This window comes from Actinia tenebrosa, unplaced genomic scaffold (genome assembly GCF_029948245.1).
Source record: "Actinia tenebrosa isolate PJP-AT-01 unplaced genomic scaffold, QUT_ActTen_1.0 PGA_scaffold1__47_contigs__length_23844297, whole genome shotgun sequence".
Taxonomy (NCBI): domain Eukaryota; kingdom Metazoa; phylum Cnidaria; class Anthozoa; order Actiniaria; family Actiniidae; genus Actinia; species Actinia tenebrosa.
In genome coordinates, this window is record NW_028292578.1 from 13,680,872 (window position 1) to 13,708,599 (window position 27,728).

The window sequence follows — 27,728 nt, forward strand, 5'->3', positions numbered from 1 at the left end:
GTCAAAAGATTTTGTATTGATCGTAAAACAAAAGTTTCAGTGGCACACATTTGTCATCAAAGCGATTCTGTCTCGTGTGGCAGAGAGAGAAAAGTACTTATTTACAAAGAATGAAAAGAAAATGATACCCTATCGAGGTAGGGGGTAGTTTTTTGTTCCTTTTTAATGTCTTTAAGCCTTTATTCCAGTGTTTTTAAAGAGAATTTTTAAACGGACACCAAATAAGACTACAAGTACTTGGACATCTTTAACTGTCTGTGGGGAAGGTCGTTACTAGGTCGTTTGGCGAAGCCTTAGAAAAATCAAATAACTCATTTAAGGTTTGGAAACAATGCATCCTATAAGTAAAACGAAAATTGCCGGGGAAAAATAGTTTAAAAAATTGAACTATTTTTTTTTTCAGACCTTAATTTTTTAAAATAATTTTGACTCTACATTCTTAAAATAAATTTTTTGAAGCTTATTCTAAGTAGGTTTAACGCGAAATCTAGGCATCAAAAGGTTTGAATTTTTAAAGTAATCACTGTTTTCAAATTGATATTTTGAAACAGCGGTATGCTTCGATAAATGGTCGTGTTAGAGGATTATAAACGGTTCAAATGTGACTTATATTTTCAAAAATTATCTTTTAAATTTTCTTAAATATTCATCTTTAGTCGTTTTTATGTATTAAAACCTCGATTAATAGCAAGTCAAGAGGTTTACTGTGGTACTCTAGCATCTCGAATGAGTCGTTCACTTTGCTTTGAATCAACAATGTAGATACGATCTTGACAACTTAAAAACACAATTCCTTCTTTCTTGAACCATTTAGTCTGTGATTTCAAACTTCTTGTAGACAAAACGAATCACTTTAAGTAATTTTTGTTTTTGGCATTATAAGATGATAAGAAAATAACGGCGATGTGGAGAGGACATTAGATTAAAACGAGCTAGACGCGTTGTACCATCACGGAAACCTTTCGAACCAATAAGAGCTTTTTTGAACATTGAATCTGTGTTATATGTAGATGAATTGGTAGTCCTTTAGTGGAAGAGTTTTAAACATGTTTAATTAAGGGGGTGTTTTAAGAGCCTGAAAAGGAACAATGGTTATTTGCAGGTGGCGTTCGTAAACCATGAAGAGAGTTGAAGTGAACAACCTACAAACTTGGCAAAGAATAATAGAGCAAGAGCGGGGCTTATAAACTTAGAGAAAAGTTTTTATTGACTTGCCAAAAATGCCAAAACATTCAAGCTTGAAATACAGCAACGATCTAGGGATGATTTGTTTAACTCGTGAACGTAATTTTTAAAGTTGAGAACTAGTAAGTAAACTCACAATATCTGAAAGAACTGTTTATAGGACTGGGTATTGTTAAATACCGCCTCGAGCGTTGGATTTAATAAAATCACTGTTAAAAGACCTTGCATAATATATCATAAACAAAAAGCTTCTCTTTTTATGCCTATAAAGAATATTAATTTTATTACCGGTAAAAATGTCTAGAACAGCTTTTTTCTTTGTACCGGGACTAAATAAATATAGTCAGACAGTAATAACAATAGGTAATGTCAGCATATGTAAATGAAAACTCGGTAAAACACTGCATACTGACCCCTTTTTTGACAGTGATAAATAATAAACGAATAGTGAAAGAAATTACAAATACAAATAAGATATTAGACAATAATGATGTATATCTATTTGAAACTCTTTCAGTTTTTCTGTCATTGTGCATGCTGTAGAGCAGACGTCGTTTCCGCCGGTTGCGTGAGGTTTGGACCGTTTTGGGGCATTGTCTTGGACCGAGATTTTTGTCTTCTTTGGAGAATCAGTCCGCAAAGTTTGTAAAGTATGGGAGTCGAATGCGGCACAGAGCTGTGGTATTAAGCACAAAAGACGCAGTTCTTTGTTTTTGACTTTAAAAGTTTAAAAAGCTCAGTTCAAATAAAGATGTCGTAGTCTATGTTATGAAGATTTTAATACCTTAACGGCCATGAATTTCAAGTACTTCTTTTTTATATTTTCAGTTCTTTTTGTTTAATAAACTCAATATTGTAAATAAAAACATACGAGTTTTGCGCTGGGGTAACGAACTTAACTCATTTCGAATAAACTTCATTTGTCGATTATCATCGAAATTTCTAGAAATATCCCGTTTGGATGAACATGGATGAAAAACAATTATAGCGTAAAGAACCTGAGAGTAACGCCGAGTTTGTAACGACACGCAGCAGCTAGCGGAAAATAAAAACCATTACTGCTGTTAATTAAAGAGTAATAAAACGAGAAATGACTTTATAAACAATAATTAGTTGCATTTAAAGAAAATGACGATTGATAATTATGGTGCCCTACGGCGACTGTGGAGCCACACTGGTCATAAGCTGAGATAAGCAGTACCTGAGTGCAACTATACGGTATATATAGTTGTTGAAAATATAAAAATTAGTCATAAATGGGGTAAAAAACGCCATAATGTCTACTTAAGGTAGTACCGGATCTTCAAAATTCTTCTATGAATTTTTTTTTTTAGAATTCTATCATTTGAAGTTCATTTTTAGGGTATTCAAATAGTGAAAAAAGAAAAGGGGGTCGCCGTATTGGTTATCGAGATATAAGGCTTCAAAAAGGAGGGATTTTCAGTTTTCCGCGCGTTTTTGCCGAAAATCTGCCTCCTCTAATAAATTCGCGAATTACTCGAATCGATTTAACAAAGAAAATCAGAAAACTGTTTTAAACTATAGGTGTTGAGTCTAGAAAACATATCTAGATAAAAAATCCATCCAATCTTTTGCAAGTAGTGTGAAAAGTTCTAGCTTCGAATAAAAAGAAAAAAAATTGGGGGTCACCGTACTAATAGACGAGCTATGAGCGACTAAATCCAAGTTTTTGGTCGAAAAGCACAAATCCTGTCCGCGCGGGACTGGGCTCTAGTACATTACCCACCGTCTGAAACATTCAAATCGTCTTTGTAATCTCTAGAGAATCTAAGATGTATTTCGAATTGATTTTGAGAATAAAATGTCAAATTCATTTTTCGTTACTTCATTTTTATAAAGTTATGAATATGTTGTTTTGAATCAAAAGAGTGATCAAGTCAGACATGAATGAAAATCTAAGCATGTTTTGAAAACATTTCATTTTTGCCTCAATATTTCATGAATTAGCGAAATACTTTGTTAAGTTATAGAAAAGGATTCAACTTCTGACATTATTTGAATCAATTTTCAAAACAGCGCAAATAAAGGGTAAAAAACGAGATGCGCGAAATGGATGCGCAGTAGCAAGGGTCCGGAAATACCTTAAGGACTTTGTCTTCCTTAGTTCAAGTGGAATAAGTTTGTTTGCTAACATGTTATGAATGATCCTGCTGTGAGTGGAGATACAGCAACTGGTTATGGAGGATGAAACGTATAATAGAGAAGATGAATGAACGAAAGAAAGAACAAGAGATTGTGGAACAAACGCTTCGAAAAAATGTATGCATGTATGTATGTATGTATGTATGTATGTATGTATGTATGTATGTATATGTATGTATGTATGATGAAACGGATCCGGAATGAACTAGTAAATCATTGGGAAGGAATGAATATTAATCGAAGATTAATTGAACGAACGAGCGAACGCGAGAAAGAGCGAAGAAGGAACTAGCGTATGGTTGATTTTAAAAATGATTGATTGGTTTTTTAATGAACAAATAAATGGCTGAACGAATGGGAAATATGAATACATGCTGACGTAATCACTGAATTTTAATTTCAACGCCTCGTGTTTGAGGTATAGCAGTGAGTTCATGTCAGTAGTGTCAAACTCAAATTCATCTTGGAATTTTACATTCACTTAAGTGCAAAGCGGCCAACACAAACCTGCTTTGTGTAATATGCAAACAGGAGCCATTCGTCTGATAATTTAGCCGGTTACTTGACTACCTTAAACGTTGAAAATGAAATAACTGTTAGTAGCTTTGTGGCAGCCTGGGATTCGAGGAATTATGAAGCATAACAGCAAGGTCTTTTTAATCAGTCAAACCTTATGCAGAGAAGAGATAACTAGTTAAAAACTAGTGTGAGCTGCGTCGGTGTTTCTAATGAAACATTAATGATAAAAGGGTAAATTATACACCTTACGCAGCCAAACCAATCGTTTGATCGCATTTTTTTATCATGTGGTACCAGGCAAGGCCTGGCTCCCTTTTCAACTACATAATTATACAAGGCTGGCCTTTCATTACCGGCCTGACAATGGTGTTCATTGACAATTGGCTCTTATTCAAAATGATAGATGTTCACAAAGAGAAATTCAGAGTAGAAATACATTTGACATTCTGATTGAATAGGTTATGAGACTAGTCATAGCCAACAGCGGTATCCTAGATACTCAATGTGTCACGTGATCATATTTGGCAAAAGATAACAACACTCGCATAAGACAAATATGGCGGGAAATGGTCACGTGACACGTCAGCCACTAGAAAATTTCCCAGTTACTTACGAATTACAGCGTTGGACGTTCGTGTCAACTATTTACTCTAAAATGCTGTAACAACCACTGGGGCCTTTTAGCGTATTATTTTCAAAGAGATTTCTATATTTATTGTTCTATATATATTGTTGTGGTATTTTGTAGTATTTTAGTATTCTTATCGCCCTTAGTGCAATTGCTTGGTATGCAGTTAACAAATAGAAATCAGTTTTTTTATGTGTCTGTCCTCTTATTGACGATAAATTTCGTCATCACATTGTCAAAGTAGTATGCGGATCCACTCGACTACGCCTCGTGAATCCACACTACTTTGACAATGTGATGACGCAATTTATCGTCAATAAGAGGACAGACACATAAAAAAACTGATGTCTATTTGTTTTTTTACAATAACAAAAACGATAAAAACTTTTCATTTTTAGCGATCAAAACGACAAACGGAAAGAGCTCGCGCTCGTTGATGTTAGCTTTATCTGTCTGTCCTCTTATTGATGATAAAAAATAACCAATCAGCGCGCGAGAAATTTCTAAGTTATTGTAAAAAAATGCAATAGAACCACCAACCTTTTTTGACAATAACTGTATGTATATTGGATTACTTGACTTTGTACATTAGGTGGTATTGGAATATTCATTAACACTTTAAGGCGTTTCTTTTTCCTTCAAAATAGCGCTTAACGAAAATTCTGAGTTCCCCATTGACTGGCATCCAATGTAAATGCTTTAAAGTCTTTCTGGAAACACACGGGAAATGAAGCAATAGCTACAAACACTCAGTACCAAACGAAACAAATACGTTTATATGTCATGGTTACATAAATTAACCAATTACGATGCCCAACATAGGCAAACAGAAACATAGTCACATTCTCACAATCAATCACAGATTGTGAAACAAGTGTTCAAACCAAACAGAAATATAGGTAGAGTGGCATTCTCATAACCAATCACATTTTGAAACCAACTCTCGACCAATAAGAATCATGGGTACAGCGTCATTTCTGCTAAAGACCAATTAGATTGCAAAACCAATAATCAAGCAATCAGAATCATGGACCAATCAGATTGAAAACCAGTAATCAACCAATCAGAATCATGGATACAGTAGTATGTCTGCTAAAGACCAATCAGATTGAAAACCAGTAATCAACCAATCAGAATCATGGATACAGTAGTATGTCTGCTAAAGACCAATCAGATTGAATACCAGTAATCAAACAATTAGAATCATGGATACAGTGGCATGTCTGCTAAAGACCAATTAGATTGCAAAACCAGTAATCAACCAATCAGAATCATGGATACAGTAGTATGTCTGCTAAAGACCAATTAGATTGCGAAACCAGTAATCAACCAATCAGAATCATGGATACAGTGGCATGTCTGCTAAAGACCAATCAGATTGTGAAACCAATAATCAACCAATTACAATCATGGATACAGTGGCTATGTCAGCTTGCGAAACTAGTAATCAACCAATCAGAATCACGTAAATGATCACATGAATCCCCATAAAAGGAATATACCACAAACAATTGGTTCTTATCCACTTCCCACCCCTACAATACTACATACAAAATACTCGAACTCTTACTCCATCTGATTAAAGAACATAAAATGTACATTTAAAGGAACAAATCATTAAAATATTAGTTAATTACTTAAAGTAGATTAATTATCCTGTAGGTTTCAAGGAAGTGAACGTAAACGATTAAGCATAGCTCTATCAATAATATCAATATAATTATAATAATATTAATAACCATATATTTTTGGCTGTTTCAACTTACTCTTTCAATTTACTAAATATGTTTCTTAATAATAATTTCGTAGATGGATTCCATAAATCTTTCCTCCCTTCCCCAAAGAGTACTGATAATCGCATTTCATAACTCAGTTATTTCGGATTCTTAAAAACACTATTTGACCATTATACACTGGAATTCGTTCACTTTATGCCAAGAACATTTTAAAATGATTTAACATCAAAGAAGAGGTCATTTATAGGAGACGGTTTGAATTTGTCCATTAGTGACGTCATAGATCACGACATGGTAAACTGTGCGCGTGGTGTGTCTAGCTTTTTTCTCGGATGTGATTGCAACCATGAAGGCATAAATTTTAGTTTCAAAGTAACTTGGGTCGAGTTGGCATAAGGGAAAAAATAGTCATCATTTTGGAAATGCGTCTCCTAAAACAATCCCACGTTGCACTGCAAAACCAACTCGACCCAGTTTTTCCTCAACCTCGAAATGGCCAATACGAGAATGCTGAACAACATGAAACGTTGCGGTTGCAGTTTACATGCAAAACAATGCCAAGCAGAATAATGGAAATCCGTTTTTTTCTTTCAAGATTGGTAACAAATGCGCCAAACATAAGAAACCAGAACATTTTCTATTATGCAGCAGTCAATAAATTCATTTTCATAGCGCCATGATGGTCGTATTCGTTACCAGTCTTACTTGGAATGTCGGAAATGAAATTCACGTCCTCAAACCATTCTTGTTTTTCAATGACCAATCCTTTGAAGCTCTTTATGATTCTTACCCCATGATAAAAAGAAAAGACTAACAATATTTGATGTCATATTCGGAGGCAAACAGACAAAAATGAGGGAGCCCCAAAAGAATATTCTCGAACCATAATCTAACGTAACCACGCTTCAAGTACTTGCGCCTTATCCTAATTATATGATGTACATTTATAATGGTATTTTAAGTAAGGGTCTTGAGTCAGTAGAATAGAACAATGCATACTTTGATAGTCACGTGAGTAAAATTTCACCATCCACATTTGCACATGCGCCCGGAAGGTAATACTTAAAGGTTGAAATAATTGCCAAATGGGGGTTCGTAAAAACTCGCTCTTAAATTCTTAAAACTGTTGTTAAGTTCAACAATAAGCTTTCACGAACGGTCACATTATTGAGCGAAGAGCTTATGTGACAATTTATTTGTCACGTCACGCAATAGTCCATCTAACCAACTGGTGAGCATGATTACGGAGTATTACGGAGTTTTTAGCCAACATTTTTTTGACTTAAGAAATAATCATAAAAATATCCGCGCATGCACAGATCGGACATGAAGCCAGATTTAGTATTAAAGGCGAAATCTTAAGCACGTGACAAATAGTCGTCTTTTGCCTTGGCTATCTCGAACGTATCTACAATATTAACCAAATTATATCCCCAACCAGCCTTCTACAATAGCACTTTGTACATTGCAACAGACGTTATCTTACAGGGTTTTACTTTCAATAAGCCCTCAGTTATTGACACAGACGAGGTATTTCGGGACTTCTGTGATGACAACTAAGAACGTACATCGAAAACTTTAGTATGAGTGTATATCTACAACAGGGTTGGAAGGAGTTTTAAGGTTGTAAGAATATAGAATGTTTGGGTCAATGGAAAGGAAATCTAGAGGGCAAGAACAGTAGATTTACAATCATACAAAATCATTCAAACCTAAATTTACAGTAGGGATCGAGAAAGACAACATTTCGATCATGCGCACTAAGAAACTATTCGACGCTTCTGCTATACTGCGAATGCACGAGAAATCGTCTTAATCACGTGCTTCTAAAATTTATGGATTAAAAACAGCGTGACATTCTCACGGACACGACACATTACCATTTAAACTATCAATGTCATGCAAATTCGAAAAGTTGTCACGGAATTTGAATCCAGAAAATAGAAGCAAACATGTCAGCCTTTTTATCATCCATATTAAATTCTTCCGTCGCGTAGAGCTGCGCAATAATTTAGTCAATAAGAAGCACGCGTGATAAAGACAAACGCATGCACTGCGCATGTGCATATTCTATCTCATCACGTGCTCTAGTCCGAATTTTTACAGCAAAGTGACTGCTGATTACTAAACTGCGGACTCGCTTAGCCTCATTTCTACGTATTTACATAAGGCTACCGGTATTCCGTGAAAGATCACGGTGAAATTGGCCCATTTTCTTCCTTACTGTATTGCGTGACGTAACGTTGGTGGCCTGTTCCTATGATTTTGAAGCCTGCTCGCAGCATTACTTGAGCCTGTTGGAAAGACTGCTTGATCTCCTTTAACCATTCTTGAAATTCTGTTTCCGTCTGAAGGCGTGAAAAACGAATAATTATTAAATGAAGTCATCTTTCCCACCACCATCATCGTGTTCACTACTATAATAAATCATCATTGACTACACCAACACCATCATACAATCATCGTGAACATGATCAATAGTATTAGCATCACATGATAAGAACCGAAACACTAGCAAAAGATCATGCCACACAGATACTTCGCTAAAATACTTAATCCGAATACAATCTTAAAATCCTCTCTGCAAGGAATAGGACGTTTCCATGATGGCGTCATTTTACTCCCACTACCAAGATGCTCCGCGAATTTTCTTTCTTATTTAAATTTGTATTCCCTCATTAGAATAGTAAGACAATTGGTGCTAATTAACTGAACAAAAGAAAATGTGCAAGAGAGTCTTGTAGTAGAGGACAATGACGCCATCGTGCAAACGTCCTATTTCCAGCGCTTAGTTAACTTATGTTAGCAACTAAAATACACAAAGTGACCTCACCTCAGCTCTTAACAAGTGATCTCTGTTGTCTTTGACAAGCGTACTGACTTTAATGCATTTGAATCCCTTAACGTGTGTTTCTTCTACTCCAGTTATATTCTCCATGCACAGAAGGCTGGGAGAGTTCTAAAAAAATTAAACCAACCAATCAGAAAACACAATGTCCAAATTCGCTTGTAAACAAAACGAGTTGGGACCTGGGCCCGAGATGCGATCATCGCAAAGCATGCATGAATTGTTTGGTCCATAATGCAATTCGTTTTGGATAAACAGAGTTCCTTTTAATGCACGAGTGTGCGTATTTTACGCACATTTGTGTGTTATGCACTTTTCATAAACGTGCGAGCTCTGTGTCTGCGAGCTGCACGCTGAAATTTGTTTTTTTTTATACTGCCGTCGATCAAACCTAATCAGTCGGTAACCTTTAATACTTTTGACTGGCGGCAGCGCAAAACCACATGCAGTGTTCGCATGTTTATGAAAGTTGCAGCAATAGCAATCTTAGAAAGTTATCTTTGAACCAATCATAACGCGCAAGATCATTTCTTAATAAATTAACATGCGTGCCTTTTTTATACGTACGAAATTTGCTCTAGATTCTAGAGCAGGGAAGGTGCTACTGCATTTTTTGTGTCAGAAACGTCTCCCAAAGTCGAGAATAAGAAAGAAAGTGGATACTGTGATTGCAAATATTGTCGAATCACTATTTATATTCTACTAACCATCTGGTCTCCTCTCCATTCCAGTCTGTTTGGGAATAAGTGAAAGTATCTTTTTTGCCAACTGTTCATGAAAGGTCCGCCAAGTTTGTACAAATATCCTTCAAGAAGGCGATCGCCATCCTCGGCCATTTCTGGAAAATAAAATTCAGGGAATAAATTTATTTTTAAGTAAAATCACTTAAGCAATTCTCTACAACTGATGAATTGTGATGTGAAGTTTCATTAATGATTAATACGGCTGACATGCATGCACTCAGCAGGTTGAATTTAACAAAACGTTTTCCGTATTTCACATCGATCGATCGATTGAATGGATGGAAGGATGGACGGATGGACGGACTTGGGACGCACACACAACAAACGAACGCACGCACGAATGAACGAGCACCGGACGAATGAAAAAACCGAAAAACTGATGAAAGGATGAAAGAACGAATACACACGCATGAACGACCATGACTACGACCACGCACATAAGAACGAACAAACGCACAAATGAACGAACGAACTGGACGGACAGATGAATGAACGGACAAGCTGAGACGAAAGGTTTTAACTGAAATAATTTATAATTGAAAAGTAAGGCTTCATTACCTGTGATAGAATTTTGATGTTTTGTCTTTTTCTTTGCCTCCATCTTGTCGTGCTCCTGATTAACAACCTCAAAAACGGTTTCTGAGGGAAAATAAAACCAGAAACGCGTTTAAATATCTCGTGGCGCCTGACAGACATATTGATACTGACGTAAATTGCCTCAACAGATCCTTTTACTTTAAATGTACCACTATTCCATTTCACGTCACTCCCTCTTGTATTACTTTGGTAACACTTGAGAATGAAAGATAAAATTATATGATAAGATTGATCACGTTACTATAGATGGGAAAAATTACGGTCAACTGAAGAGGCCTTTTGAAAATACGATATACCACTAATGATTTGTTCATCAGGGTTATTTATAAGCGAAATTGAAATTTATCAAATTGATTGGAAGAGTTATTTTAGGATTTTTTTTAGAAATACAATTTCGCTCGTTATATCATCATCATCATCATTATCATCATCCTCATCAACTTTCATTCATTAAAGGAAAAACAATTGGGTTACCTGTGTCTAAGTGGACAGACCAACTCTCTACCAACGATTCCGAGGTTGAGGGAGAACTGGTTCCAGTTGGCATTGCAATACATTATAGGGCTGTTTTAGGCTGTTATTCTTATTGCGCATTTTTGGCTATAGCGCGCTAGAAATTTTCGTCTATGGAATTTCGTCGGGCATACGCAGTAACAATAATAGATCAAAGGGTACTGGGATCGAGTGTGCAGCGATGTGTTTTTCTATTCCGCGAAAGGGTTGCGCGGGTACCCTGTGGTAATGCCAAATGTGACTAAACGCACGTACCTGCAATTTCAGCTTGCCATCTTTCAGAAACAACGAGATTAAAATCTTTGTAAATTTCCTGATCGTTCTCGGACATCTAGTTCAAAAACATAGGTAAACAAGGAAGTAAACTTCAATAATATCTTTTTTCAACTCTTAACACTATTCATATATCTACCGGTCAAAGTAATTCCAGAACCGACACGTTTCCAAACATTTTGGCTTCCGTTCATGAAATTTAAAGCTATTTGTACAATAATATTTCTATGTTTAATATTTCGTTTAATTAAGAAAAGCAAAAGTGACCTGCAAATTGCCAAGGTCGTAGAAATTAAATACGAAGATAATTCAGAATTATAGATTTATATAAATTAATATATAAAATTTCAAAGGATTGAAGAGGTTTAAAGTAGGAATTAGAATATGATCGCATACTATCAAAGTAGTTTAATTCAAATAGGTACAAAATAGGTAAACGATGAACATGATGCCATCTGAAAAACATCTGTTGTCTGTCTGAAAAACCGAACATCGAGTTACAAGGAAGATAATCAGAATCCCTCACAACTGTTGGGAAATGCCCAGAGGGAATACTTCGAGAAGATCATTAGTAGATTTTTTTGCTGGCTTTATTTGACTTCTTTTCAAGTAAAAGCGGTTTTTTATCGAGCTGCAAACGTCAAGAATCCTGTTCTCATTGAGTGTCCCAAAGAAAGTGAGCTAATATTACTTATATATTGCGTACTTTTGAAACGTGATGAGATGACATTCTGTGATATCATGATCTTTACCTTGATCCCCTTAACGTCGTCTTCATCAAAGGAACCGATATCAAATGCATCTGCAGCGTTGACTTCTCCTCGTGGTGGGATCAATGGAGGAGGATACTAAGATGCAAATGAATACAAACTGCAATCAGAGATTTTCTCTTCTTGTTTGATTTATAAACTTCGCCACATGGGCAGTGAAACCCCACAGAGCAAACTTCCACTATGGGGGGTCGTGTTAGTGGGGATCGGAAGGGTGAAATGTAAGCAACAGATAAACCATAGTTAATAGATATGGATAAACCCTACTTTTGACGCTACATCTCGTTAGAAATAAAACTATAAAATATCGATGGCAATACTTGCGCGTTATTGTTTTTAAAGAATAAATAAATAAATAAATAAATAAATAAATAAATAAATAAATAAATAGATATGGATAAACCGTACTTTTGACGCTACATCTCGTTAGAAATAAAACTATAAAATATCGATGGCAATACTTGCGCGTTATTTTTTTTAAAGAATAAATAAATAAATAAATAGATATGGATAAACCGTACTTTTGACGCTACATCTCGTTAGAAATAAAACTATAAAATATCGATGGCAATACTTGCGCGTTATTTTTTAAAAGAATAAATAAATAAATAAATAAATAAATAAATAAATAAATAGTCCTTGTTTTACGAGGGTAGTTTTTTATCTTTATCAAAACCAAGTGATTTCTTTTTAATATATATATATATATATATATATATATATATTGATATTATTCATTACAGATATAAAAGAATAGTGTGAAATACCTTAGTATATTCAACTAGCTTCCAATCTACATCCTTAAAGAAAGGTTGTTCTCTGACTTCGTGCGCTCTGGTGGTAAAAATAAATTGTTAACTTCAAATACGAAAACTTATGTAAAAAGGATCATTAAATATTGTTTTATAAGGACAACAAAATGCGCACAACCAGTTCTTCCCAGATGCAACGTCTACATTGCGCGCGCAAAATATATCCTCCTTTGTGGAAACACGTCACCATTTATTGTTTGTAATGGCTGAGGATACTGCCATTGTCCTCTTGCAGTCACAGCCTGTTGTACTTATTTTACCGGAACACTTAAATGGGTTCTACTTTTAACCAATTAAAGTTAAGATAATGCACACTTACTATGCGACGAAGCGAGAACTGGATTTTGGCAAGAGGTTCAGTAAATAATTTTCAAAAACTTTCTATGAAATTTCGAAATCATGATTTTTCCTTAAGAAATAAAATCTAAAATAGTAAAATACAGCGGAATTCGACTTTTCAGAGTATTGGCCCAACATGCTTAGATGCACACGCAAACTTAGAAAAATGTATTCAGTAGAAGAAACAGTAACCTACCCTCTGCCCATGCAGCCGAGTCTGTTTGGCACGTCCCTTTCAAGCAATCCTGCCAGTACTCCTTTCATCTCTTCTGTAAATGTTTCTGGATATTCCACATCCTGAAAGAGAGCACAGTGAATATATATGATAAGACGATTTCTTCAAGGAAAAAATAATTCTTTTGAAGTCACAATTAGTAAAAAAAGAGAAAAATAGATAACTAAAACGTCATATGAAGGACAATGCTCTATCGTGATACTATACTACAAAGAGGTAATGAATAAACGAATGAATGAATGAATAAATGAATGAATAAATAAACGAAAGAATAAATGAATGGAATCGAATGAAGATGGGAATGAATGGACGGACATGCCGACAAAATAAATGATAAATAATATATAAAGTTAAATGTTTTTATTCCTCAGTTCAAGGGTTTTGTTTTTAGTATATTACTGAGCTAATAAACACAATCTCTGAAAATAAGGAAGCAACCCAAATACAACAGATAAGGTCAATGTAACTTACATAAGTAAGGGTTAATCTGTCAATCTCGTGTTTGTCTTTTGTCTTGTGCTGTCGAAAGGGACTGTGTCTGTGAAGGAGATAAAAGATATTCAATGATAGCTTACAAAACGATAACTCGTGAATCTATGGCTCTATATTGAGAGTTGAGGGCCATTTTTTATATTTCCTATCTCCCTTCTTTTATTCTGTCTTTTCTTTTGTACCAAATTTTTTCCCGTATTTCCCCGTTATTCCTTTATTCCTAGTATTCCATTGTCACTTTAACCCTAGACAATTTTTTTTGACATGACAAACTTTTTAGTTGCCCGTCATGTTTTAATCAGAAACGATGTTCTGTAACATAACTTACCCTACAAGCAGCTTAAACAACATACATCCCAGTGAGAACCAGTCAGCACACGAGTCATACGCCTCTCCTTTTTTAAGCACTTCTGGTGCCATGTACCCATGAGTACCGCTGTCATTGAGAAAAAAAAAATCTATCAGTTTGTCATAGGTGAAAATCATCGAAAATGTGTAATCTCAAAAGCACAACAATTGTGGAATTCAATCCAGCGATATCTTAGTGAGTGAAAGCCTGAAAAGACTGTAAATATCGCGTTTGCAAAGCAAGTAAATGACCAGAAAACATTAAACGAATAAAAAACTGGCAAAAACGCATCATTTTATCAAAGCAAAGTTAAAATTAATCTTGAAATTTGTACCTTTTTTCACAAAAGAAAAAACTACCACCAACACGGTACTCAAAACTGGTTTCAAACTTAACAAAAAATGGCGCGAAACTTTGGTGGCGCACGCGTGCACCTGTAATTTCAGTCACATGATCGAAATTCTAGTTAACATTGGTCAATGGTTCTGGTGCTAAAAAAGGCGCGAAAATTATTTGAAGAAAAGTCGGGGAAAATTAAACAATATATTTTTCCATTTTACAGAGAAAGAACCAAAGACAATTATCAATTTTTATCCTTTTTTTGGTTCTTGTAAAGATACTTACACACTTGCATGAGGTTTTTTTTTCGAGAAGTCACAAGCCAGACCCAAATCTGATATCCGTACGTGTCCATGTTCGTCCAACAATATGTTGGCAGGCTTTGAGAGAAAAGAAGATCACGCATGAATAGCACACTCGAATTATTTTGAAAGGTAAAAAAATGCACTTACTTTTAAGTCTCTATAGCATATCTTTCTTTCATGCATGTGTTGAAGTCCGAGGATGATTTCAGAAGCGTAAAATCGAACCTTGCAACGAAAGAAAGAACTATAAGAATTGAAAATGAGAGTTTAGTTTGTAGAAATTTGTTTTGTTGCTTCTCCATTTTTCTTTTATTTAATTATCATTTCAGTAAGAATTTACTTCATGGATAATGATTTTATTTTAAAAAGAATTACAATAACCACTGAAATTTGTACTTTGGGCACAGCTATCCAGATAAGAAAACCACAAAACCATACAAAAAGTCTTAAATTTTAGATTTATATTATAAATCAGTTAAACTGATTTTATTTTTATAAACTACTTACAGCACTTTCATCAAAAACGCCATGTTGTGAGAGATGGTAGTGTAGATCCCCACCTTTAAATAACAAAAGAATTTGTTGGCCTTAAATCAAGCTTTAATTAAGTGTAATAATAATAAAAACAATAATCATCAACAATTATTATTATCATCATCATCAGCACCATCAATCATTGTCAGCATAGTTATCAACATCACCATCACGATCATCACTATTATCATTATCATCATCATCATCACTATTATCATCATCACTATTATCATAATCACTATTATCATCATCATCATCATCACCATCATCATCAAAACTAATATTAAAATGTATTAACAGTTTTCATACCATTCATTAAATCCAGTACAAAGCACAGTTTATCAGGTGTTTGAAAAGCATATGTCATGCACACAATGAAGGGGGAGTTGACCTATAAGCAATATTTATAATCAATACATTAATGAAATCTTAAATTTAACGAATTCCCTATTTTCTAATCCTAATGTCAGAGCACTGAGAGACAGAATAGGAAAAAACGATAATGGAATAAGAATGAAAACGATTTTATTCAAAAGTGATATACTCTTCTTACCATTGACAGCATTATCCTTTCATTCAATGCAAGAGTTTCACCCTGTTTTAACTTAATTCTCTTTTTGTCTAAGCATTTCATTGCATACCTACAACAAAAAGTCATAAAATGGAATAGTTTACAGTATGTTGCTAGTACTAAAGTAAGAGTCATTGCCACAGTATAATTATATCAGTCAAGAAAATGGCTTTAAAAATGAGGACAGTGAATTACCTTCTTAATTAGGAACATAATGAAAGCATTTATAAAGTAAATCCCCTGGGGAAAGTGCTTTCCAAAGATGATTAACCCCTCCCACCCCTACAGGGGATAGATTTAAATTATTGATTCCAATGTAGAGTACAATCTCAGTAAAAATTTAAAATCTTACATTTTTCCAGTGTCAGCTTTCCTGCAGCCATAGACCTCTCCAAATCCACCTCTACCAATAATTCTATGTACGCTGAAGTCATTCATTGTAAGCTGTAAAATTAATCATATCATTCATTAGTACTTTAGATCTTAAGGCGCTGTGAATTTTAATTGGATTATATATGCACCTTGACAAAATTAAAATTCAAGCCATTTTCTAGTGGTTTTGGTTTTCCATAAATAATTATGGGAATGAAAAGAAACTTCTAGAGTCATTAGAAGTAAAATTAATTTGGTGAAATCTTCAATAATGAGGTATCTTCCCCTCTATTGACTATGATCTTACGTAACTCACATTAATATTCAGCTCTAGGTTCTTCCACTGACAGAACCTCACAAATCTGTCACTATAAATTAAAACAATAAAAACAATCAAGTTTATAATTGTACAGAATTTTCCAGAAAATTACCAGGATTTTTCACTGTCTAGTGGTTGCTATGCAGAATTCAGTAAGACAAACTATAAAAGTTATGATTTAAGAAAATCATCTCTGCTTTGATTCAAATTCCACAGATATGCAAGTTGAGTTTGTTTGATTTGTTTATCTCTCCTATGCATCTAATTTCAAGGGGTTTTCGCTGGGTTTTCGGGCTTTCCTCTCTCCATAAAAAATATGTTAGTCAATTGTTGTGTTGTAAATAGGGAATGTAGTGGTAGTGGAAAAACCCCTTATTTGGAGTGATGGTTAAATTTTTTTTTAAATTCTATTGATTAAGTGAAAGAAAAACTTTTTTTTCTTATAGTATCATTAAAATCCCGTTAAATACCTTTTCAGAAATTTCTGGAAAATAGAACCTCTCAGACTATCTCGTATTTCAAGCATATAAGGCTGTAAAAGAAAATCAGTCAGATATACGAAATCGAGAAATAAAATCAAAATGAATACCCAAAAGCTTTCATTAACAGACTGAAGTAAGATGATGATGATGATGATGATGATGATGATGATGATGATAAAGATATTTTATATAAGTGCCAATTCCAAGAGTTCAACAACGCTTCACAATTTTAATATGATGACAAAAATATGGTTTTAATATATTACAAAGGCTGTCTGGCCAGAATAGACCCCTTTCGAATTCCAAATTGCTGCTGTGTTTCTTGACTACAGACTCATTTGCACAGGGTTAGCCTCGAGTTTGTGTAGAATATTCACATGTTCCAGTCAAGGTCTGTCGAGTTTCAAAATGTTTGTATTGTTGAAGTTGTGCATTCTTTACTTTTCTTTTGGTATTTGTGAATATTTAAACACTGATTCGAGGCTAACCATGTGCAAATAAGTCTGTAATCAAGGAACACAGCAGTAATTTGGAATTCGAAACTGGTCTATTGGAACTAATGTCTGGTCAATTCTTTGCCTTGCCAGTCATTTTGACTACTAAAGTTTAGCCAGAAAATAATAAGGTATGACTACAAGCTAAAACTTTTGGACTGAGAGGATAAGAGAAAAATATCAATTGCCCTTGGCGGGAAACGAACCCACGTCTTCGGTATTCCAGTCCAATGTGTTAACCAATTTGGACTGAGATCATTCCCAGAGACTGATCGGCCATTATTTGAAGCCCTGATAAAACCTGAATTCATTCTGTCTGCCGATTGTTTTGTAACCTTCACCTTTTACTTCCTTTGATCAATGAGACTAGCATCTGATCAATAGAAGCCAAAATACCAGACATCTTAAATACTTTAATGATAAAAAATGTGCTGTCATAAATTTTAAATTACAAAAATGAAAAACTTTTACTTAAAATTTAAAAAATTTAGAAATTTTTTTAACCACACACCCAGAAAGGACGATAATTATAATATACAGATTGTCTTGAATTTTAAAGGTATTATTAATTGTAACAATTATAAAAAACTATATATCAATGTTATTATAACAATTTTAAAAGTTTGTGAATATATATTAGACATTTACCTCAAATAAATTTGATGGCAACTCTTTTTTAGTAATATGTACTTGCACATGCTGAAGAGCACTGAATGAGAATGACTGGAAAAACAAAATGAATTATGTCCGAAATTAATAATGAATTACAATTGTGAGAAGTACTTGAAGAGACACCAGGACATCTTATATTAAGTTATAACAAAAATTAAAGATACTTACATGAGAGCAAGCCAGTAATTCACACATGATGTACTGGTCAAAGATATTCCTTGCCAGTTTGAGTTTATCTTCCTGAGACTGGCACTTCTCATATTCTCTTATCTGTCAGAACATTTCCAGAAAATTACAAAAAAGGTTGATTATTAATAATTTAAAGTTAGTTAATTAGTTGTTTAGTCACTCACTCAAATGCTCTGAGAGTCAGTAGTCAGTCAGTCAGCTGTTCCCTTCCTGACTTTGATCTGACCAGAGTTACTGACTGACCGACTAACTCACAAACCTCTATCTCTATAATATAGATTTTCTGTGCATAATTAACATATAGCTTAGTATTCTCTTCTCATATGCACCTGTGTACATAAATATTGCATCATTCATTGCTGCTCATGGCTATTGTTATTCAAATGCACCTGATTTATCAACCACAACAACTGACAACTGATTCCAGTGACCTAACTTAATAGCCTCTATAAATTTATTTTCAAGTATATATATATTTATATTAGAGTTATGCAAAAATAAATATGGAACAATTAAATTTTTTGCACCTCAACACTGATATCAATATATGTACAGATAATATTAAAATATGTTATGAATATTGAATTACAGCTTACAACCAACCAAATTGCAGATTTACAGAGTGGGAATATATGGTCCTTTGTTGTTTGGGATCATAGTGGCCCATGTGGTTAAGTGTTGTGGCTATTGTTCATTTATTATTTTTAAAAACAGAAACCACATTTTTAGGAATTGTACAAAGTTATATGGCACCTTTTATTTCCTTGACATGCTCACATATTGAAATATAAGGACATAAAAACTTTCAAAAAGCCACATATTTTTACTCCATGATGTTTCAAAACACTTAAATGCTTTATCAGAGTTTAATTCAAAACATTATGCTCTATCCTCATGATGTAATACACAATATCAATTATTTTTTTGTTTTAGAGCACTCCATTTAGTGGGGCTTGGGCTTAAAGAGTGCCTCACTGAAAAGCATTTGTGTGAGTTTACCTTTCATTGGCAAAACATAACAAATAATATTGGGAAGGCTAAAACTAGTCTCCCAACAACCCAGCATACCAACATTCTGCTGCCTATAAACATGTATAAGAAGTCTTGAGAAGTCATGCTTCATAGGTTAGGTATTGGACTACTAGCTTTGTTTTTATTCTAAATATGTATAATAATATTTTCTTGCTAAAGCTAGGACAAAGAAGATTGTCAAACAATTTCAAAACACTGTAACTCCAGGATATTTAATGCTGCAAGATGATATCCTATCAGTTTCACATTTTATTGACCTCTAACCTCATGTTATTGCCTCCAAAAACAAAAGATAATTATAAACTGTTAGTTCAAATATATATTCATCATTGAATGGCTTACATGTCTAATCGAGGGTATCAGTAAAATCCAGTCATATTATTATAATTCTGTATTCTTATAATAATAACAATGATAATAATAATAATTATTATTATAATTATGGCAAGTTTTATTTGTCTGTATATATCATGTTTACATTGACCAGCGGACTAAGTCTAGGCTGGTTAAGTTCATCATTTTTTTTCAATCCTTTCTTCATTCTTTATTATTATTATTATTATTATTATTATTATTATTATTATTATTATTATTATTATTATTATTATTATTATTATTATTAGTTTTAAGTGATTGTATTATTAGTCCTGTCATGCCGATAGGTTACAAAATTTCACCCTATCTAGTTTAACTAATTAGCATTCAAACGTGTATACTGCATAATAATAATAGGAATATTTACACAGGATAAACACTTCAACAATATATGCTGGTATAAATGTGTGTCCTGCTTAAAAGAAAAGAAAGAAAAAAGGAAAAATCTATGATATATATTATCAATGAATAAAGATATATACATTAATTCTACAGAAAAAAAGTTTGCTATCATTGTTATTCAGATTTTTAAGTGACTACAACACATTATTGTTTTGTTTGATTTACAGTATGGCTTCACATTTCCTCTTTGAATCCTTATAGTGGTTTCACAATTTATTGAACGTTGAATAAATAACACTGAAACAACCACATGTCAATTGTCCTTTTCCTTGTTTATATTTAAACACTACTGTGATCTTTGACTACACTAGTTTGTCATTTAAATAAGATCAAATCATTTGCAAAAGTAAATTGTAAAAGTGAATAATAAAAAATATCTAACATACAATATGATTTCTAATGATATCTGTGAAAACTAGGGTAACTAATATACAAGGATAAACTTGTATAAATCAGTCTGCGGTCTTCAAAAACAGCATATCTTTTATGAAATTTCAGATAATAATCAAATCGCATCTTAATCCACTTATTTGGTGAAACATTCTACTTATTGAAAATTATTTGTGACGTCTTACAATAGGTCTGGTAGATAGCCCAAACTTTATTTTTACATTTATTTAACATAAATCCAAATATCATCTGACAAATCTTTTCATAGAAATTTGCACAATATGAAATTGAAAGCATATAGTTTGAAGCATAAATATTAAGAATTCCCTTTTTATTTATTATGATTTTTGCACCCTGCAAATACTGGTGTAAATTATATGTGCGAGGGAGAGGAAAAAAAAATTAAAGATAAAAAATAAATGATATAAAATAACAACAATATATTATAATGTATGTTACTTCTGTCATCCAGCTGGCTCATTTCCCTTCATATACTTTTCAAAAACCTCTCACGAAAAAAAAACAATAAATATTCGATATATTTGTTATTGTTAAAATCTACTATATTATGAAGGCAAGTACAAGATCTAAAAGACAAATTCAGTAAAGTTTCACCCATTTTTAGCACTACTTATTACATTATTGGCTCAGCAGAGTTTAAGCAATAGAGTGATGGAACACATATAAGGCATAACTGGTGGTCAAACATATAACCATGCCAACTTACTAATAAGTTGCAAGTATTATGTAAAGAGAATAGATTAAAAAATTGAAAAATTAAACAAATTCATCCACAATGATACAGTTAGAGCTAGAACCTAAAGTGTAGTGTAAATAATTGGGGTTAATTTTTAATCAACAAGTAACCGAAAGAGCACTGCTTCAACAAAATGGGAATCGTAATGATTGGGTATAAATAATTGCCCCAACACAACGTAATATCAACCATTGCTTGGTCTAGATACTGGTAGAGAAAAGAACAAACTCAAGGAAATGATACCCTGAAACAAAGAAGCAAGCTGTCATGGGTGCAAGAACCATGCACTCACATAGCCAGCACCAATAATACAGCTTGGACTGCCTGTGGTTAGATGGCTTTAAGTTTGCTTTTAGTAATTTCATTATTTCCTATCAGCAAAGCGTTGTATTGTTCCTGCCATCTACCATGGCTGCCATCATGTGATGGTGCAAAACATCTATAATGTAAGAAATCTCTGATGATGACCACCCCAGTGATGTTCTAACTCCTTGTTACTAACTCATGATTGGGAAGAGTGGACGTATCAAGTAGTTTGTGCTCAACATTCATTGCAAAGCAATTCTTATGAGACATAAAGATGTCACATAATTCATTTAAAAAAATCAAGAATTTAAAAGTTCATATAATATTTTCTTAATAAATGTGCCAGTTTTTATTATTATCAATGTAATTTTATTTTTCTTCCAAAATTTAGACATTTTGCTAAACTTTCTGTCATGATTAAATTTTAATTATTTTTGAAAAATAAAAAAGTGAAATATTTTTGAAAAAAAGTAAAAGAGGATTCCCCATTACAGACATTCTTTATAGCATTTCAATAATCTTTTAAGGTGTAACCTTTCATTCTGATAAGTAATACTTAATCCCAAAAAGGTAATGATGTGAGACAAGGGGGATTATTATAAACTCATGTCCTAAATTATATAAGAAGGTTTAATAATTACTTCTAAGATCTAAAACATTCTTATCCTACAAAGTGTTAACTGGTTTTCGTAATTATTTCCAAATAATAAACATTGTAACAGAAAGCAACATGAGATGTTTAAACAACTGTATCATTCTTAACATTATACTGAATTTGAATGACTCTGGTGGATTCAAGTATATCATGATCTTTCTAGGAATGATGTGTACAGAACAATTCGACAGATAAGTACCTATCTTGCAAATCTAACAAAGTAAACACAAGGATTATGGAAAAAACTGAGAAAAACAAATTAGCACAATTTCCCATAATATTTGAGTCCTTTTCTAATATAAATTTCCTTTACTGCTGCAAGCTAATTTATACATATACATAATGATGAAAAAAAAATTCTGGTAAATGAAAACATAACAAAATTAAAGTCTGCATTGCCATGAATATTACTATTCAATTTTTCATTTAAATTTTTCCTTTCCCAAAATGGTTCATTAGTAAGTAGAATGTCATAAATATATTAATACCAGCCCACTCTAACTATTCGTTTCTTGATTTCATTAATATGCATACTCAAGCTTTTATCGTAAATAGAATATATTACCATTCAAATACCCAGACTTCAAATAAACCATCCAGTCTGAATTTATAGTTAAACATTTTCATGCACTGTTATTTACATTCTCAAATGTAACACCATCAAACTTACTTCCCATATGACCACCTGCACCGATCAAGGGAATGAATTTGAGATCACAACACTGAATAATCTCTAAAAAAACCTAAACTAAAAAGTTTCTAATAACGAATAGTTTGGTGAGTTAAAAACATAATAAATAAAACAATTGGGTTAGAAGTTATTTTTGCTTAGAGATAATTGCTATTGACCTGTTTTGGTTGTTAAATAAATACATATTATATGCAAGCACATATCAAGACATAAATTGCAACCAAAGAAATCATTGAATTATTAAAATTGAACTACCTTAAACTGTTTTCTAACAATAAAAGCATGATATTGAACCTGGTATAAATGCAATTCACGCAAGGACATCTTGCACCATGACTTTACGATTTTACGACGAGAAATCCTCACATACAGTATTCCATGTATCTATATAGCAACCATGACTTTTACATAATATTAAAATTCTCACATCAGAAAAAAAACAGTGCAGTTTAGTTTTGCAGGAATATACACTACAAAAAATACACTATATCAGCTACAGAACCTCGGGTAAATCAAGAAAGATATGAGCACTAATGCTGTGTTTTCACTGCCTTAATTTATGCTCAGATCTTCCCCTTTGAGGACAAACACCAGTTCCTACAAGTAAATTTATCTTATGGATTATTTATAGTTTTCTACATAATACTTAGGATGAATATTTCCTGAAAAAGTCGTCTGACATATTCGTTTAATGGAGTAAGCATTTGCTTATCCAAACGAAGGAATTTTGTTTGGTTAGATTTTACAAATAAGCATGAAAATTGAGCACAGCAAAGCAAGCAAATCTAGATGAACGAGCAACGTTAGAATATAACCAGAATATTCCACTTTTATAACACCCTAAGGCAATGCTGATAGAACAAATGCATGTAGTCTACGCGTAGCTGATCTCCTAAAGTCAAGTTTTCCCCTGCTTTAATAACAATAGCGACCACAATACAGTAAGAATTGCTGAGGACGTTGTTTAACTTTTCGAACGTTCGATCGCCGGAGTTCGAAGTACATTTCCTTGTCTGTCAATATACAACATCAAAATGGCTTTCTACATTTAAAAGCCTGTTCAGAAACAGTGCTATAACAAACCTAGATCCCCAAACAGCACGAAAAACAAAACCCGACTTTTGCGTCGTTTCGTAAATTGCATTTATAATTTATTGTGTGTTCAGTTTTTTGAGTTTTTCAAATTAAAGACGAAATTCGCCATAAACCTGGACGTTCGTGATCCTACAAAAATCACATAGGCAATGCGAATAAAATAATCACGGGGAAAAAAAGAGAAAATACGAACGGAAATTACGTTAACAGAACAATAACTCTATTTTTTTAACCTCCGAAACACTGTGATAGGCGTTTATAAGCCGTGTTCTTTGTATTATTTAATATATATATTCTTGCCTCTGTAATCGCCTCCCTTCGCAACCTTCTATTTCATTTCATTTCGACAAAATCGATAATACTTGTTCGTAGTGAGGAACTTAGAACTAATGCCTATCATTAAGGACGAATTACACTTCGAATACCTGGTTTTCACACTGCCCAACCCCGATAGAACATTTACATTCGGAGGGTTAAATGTACAGAAAGTATAGCGCTAAGCGAACGAAGGCGAGATGGTAAATAAATAGATCTCTACACAACTCAGGGTTGTCACTTACATCTTCATAGAAATCCAGTTGAGGAACCGGTTCATCGCACTGTGTTTGACAAAATTCTTTAAATTGAAGATAACCTAGAAGAGGAAGTATACAGAGAGAGTTAATTTTAGTAAGAATGGCCTATTCATATGAGATTATACTAGTAGGAATATGTAATATAGGTCTATGCGAGGTTTGTACTAGTGCCAGAGGCAGTTCAATCAACAACATCGATCAAAACCTTCTCGTTTTGGGTCTGAAAACATAGATTTAACAAAGAAAAGCTCACCTAGTCTCTGGTCGAAAATCTTGTCGAATGTAACTTCGTTTCTTTCACTGAGATATTTATGCATAACATGATAAACTCTGAATGAAAACGAAGAACACAAAGATAAGACTCCTACATTCGAGCCGAGTCTCGAGTAAACACACCGTTTAGAGCCTCGAGTTTGCTATAATTTCTACATACGATGGATCTGGGAGGACTATCTTCTTGCTGGCTCTTGCTGCTGGCGTGGATTTGGATTTTTCCATCGCCATAAGGTAGGAAACATCGGCTAAAACTGCTTCCAGGTCCGCCATTTTTGCTGCTTGATCCGCTCGACATTCCCATTTGCAAACCCTTGATTACATATTGCTTAATTCTGATTGGTCCACAGATAATTTTCTCACGTGATCTCAGTTCTCATCAATATAGCCGTGGCTTACCTACAGCGAACCTTTCTTTATTCTCTCTCCTTCTATTATTCTTTTTTCTTTCTTTTCTTTTCAATTCAAAAATTCTTGTCAAAAATATCCTTTACGTAAATTGTTACACGTTAACCACATGGAGAACTTCTAAGGTTTTTTCACAAAAGGGTTACGTCAAACGCATAAAACTTATGAGTCATCTGGTGTCTTTTGAGTCTGAATACAGTATTTCATTTGGAATTTCTATTTACCTTATGATAATTATTTCTTTCTAGGCATACAAAAATATTCTAAAAGAAAGTTATTTGATCTGATATATTAAATCTGACTACTTTGAGCCCAAGAATTTTCAAATCAACTTTATGATAGTAAATCATATAGGTTAGCGACGTCATCAATTAGGCCGTCTCATATAGGATTATAATATGTATAATGAATATGTATAATTGTTTTATTAAAAAGGGATCATTTTTTTGCGTTTACTACCTACGTATGCTCTCCTGTTGAAAGAATAAACATTCTAGCATAGTGTATGCACCTCCTTATGTAGTTATGACAAAACCCTCCAGGGGCTAATGCCCACGAATCCAAACTCCCCCGCTAAAAATTTATACTGAAATTTTACACGTTTTCTCGGGAATAAGAATAAGAAACATAAAAATTAATTGATCAATCATATTTTTATTGCTATCGATTATCCTATCGCTGTATGGTTCAGTGGCGTATTGCATGCATGATATGCACAGTAAGTTTACTCTCATCGTGCTTCAGGTCCTTTTAGGGCTGGAGGTAGTATGACGCCAAATTAGTCAAGTAGCTTGGCAAGAAATTTTTCGCTTATTTTTCCAAGGTAGCTATACTTTGAATTCCTCTTCAAATCCTTTAAGTTCTCTTCTCTTCTCTTCTCTTCTCTTCTTTCCTTATGGTTTGAGCAGTTCCCCAGACCGCTCAGCTGTGATCACCAAAAACGTTCATTTTGATTAAAGATTGAAGAGTCTAGTGCAATTATTATATGAGAGACAGAGCTTTTTATGTACCAGTACCAGTACCAGCTAGCCTAAAAATGTCTTTAAAATTCCGTTCCATTTTTTGAACTTTTTTGAGCATGCACTTTATGAAGCACCGTCTGTCGTTATTGTCATCGAAAGTTCCAACTTCCTTTTAGTTCGTACACGTTGCGGGAAGTTGATATTGATTGGCTCAGAACTTGTCTGAATACTGGCAGGCTTGAGATGACATTCAAATATCAGTTTTGGCGTGAATTCTGCCATCATGATTAGATAAAAGATCTGCAATAATAAACTAAAGATAAATAGTTCTCTTCAGAATAACAAACGTTAGACTCGCTCGTAACTAAAGATACAAATAAAAGCCGAGGAAGGGAGGGAGGGAGAGAGAGAAGACAAAGGCAGAAAAAGGATGATAACAAAAGTTTGACAACAAAAGGAAGAAAGGAAAAAAGGGATGCGGTAACAAGATGAATGAATGCCGAGTAAATAGAAAAAAGGAAAAGAGAAATGAGCGTACAGTGAACGCAAAGGAATAGTTTTTCCCCGGGCTTAACCCAAAACGCTGTCCGCCAATTCGACCTGCGAGTTTTTAAAAATACTGAGCTTATAAGTTGCATGTTTCTGCAGGGTTCGATAAAAATGGTATTGGTTAAGTTTGTGGAAGAATGAAATAGAAAGCGAGAAGAGAACAAAACCTGGTTTGTAAATGAAATGATTAATAATCATTTAGGTGAAGTGGCTTTCTTATTAATCTGTCGTACTAAGTGTCCGCTAGTCTCCGCACTTTTGATAAATAGCCTTTCCTCTCTTTTTGCATATATAATCACCACACAAATGCTAGAAACATACGGAAATCACGAAATCCATCCTGCCCCTGCACGCAGATCAGTGACGACCGTTCAGGTTCAAATCTGCCTTTAAAATATCAAAACACTTAGAGCTACCAGGGCAAGTTAGCGGTGTCTGAAATATGCTGAAAAAACCAAGAGGAGTTTCGTTCAATTTTGGTGATTTCTCTTAATCCTCTAATTATAATTCAAAATGACAAAAATTCATATCTCAAGCACAGTTTCTCCAGGTTTAGAAAAATATTCATTCGTTTTTATTTGCCATTTGTTCGTATGGATAATAAAGGAAAAAAACAAATAATGCCAAGCAAAACTAATAATGAAATATCGGCTGGAATATAAAAAACGTAGCCCTTAAAAAAAAACTTTTACAATGAATTTGTTTTTCTGTGTTTCAAGGAGCTACTGACAGATTCGTTTATCACAATTTTAGTGAGTTGACAAGTTTTTTGTGAAAGG

General features: G+C 33.7%; 1 protein-coding gene across 1 annotated transcript; it reads right to left on the bottom strand.

Moving 5' to 3' along the window:
* Window positions 1-5,983: 5,983 nt before the first annotated feature.
* LOC116303328 (G protein-coupled receptor kinase 3) lies at window positions 5,984-25,343 on the bottom strand. The gene is made up of 23 exons (XM_031712854.2): window positions 25,191-25,343; window positions 25,011-25,087; window positions 24,743-24,816; window positions 18,459-18,560; window positions 18,267-18,341; window positions 17,113-17,174; window positions 16,640-16,691; window positions 16,304-16,395; window positions 15,934-16,021; window positions 15,690-15,771; window positions 15,354-15,406; window positions 14,994-15,071; window positions 14,827-14,921; window positions 14,182-14,289; window positions 13,833-13,899; window positions 13,323-13,423; window positions 12,743-12,809; window positions 11,958-12,053; window positions 11,188-11,263; window positions 10,381-10,461; window positions 9,787-9,917; window positions 9,065-9,190; window positions 5,984-8,579 (listed from the first exon to the last, which is right to left on the bottom strand). The coding sequence occupies exons 1-23, from the start codon at window positions 25,301-25,303 to the stop codon at window positions 8,424-8,426; spliced, it is 2,052 nt and encodes a 683-aa protein (XP_031568714.1). The 5' UTR covers window positions 25,304-25,343; the 3' UTR covers window positions 5,984-8,423.
* Window positions 25,344-27,728: the final 2,385 nt, after the last annotated feature.

Bases quoted from the DNA above. Each gene is read 5' to 3' on its own strand.
- LOC116303328 (XM_031712854.2), bottom strand. From the start codon at position 25,303: ATGGCGGACCTGGAAGCAGTTTTAGCCGATGTTTCCTACCTTATGGCG. The intron at 14,290-14,826 runs GTAAGTATCTTT...TCTCAATGACAG, and splicing joins AAAAAACCTCATGCAAGTGT to CGGTACTCATGGGTACATGG. The intron at 13,900-14,181 runs GTAAGTTATGTT...TCTCCTTCACAG, and splicing joins TTGTTTAAGCTGCTTGTAGG to ACACAGTCCCTTTCGACAGC.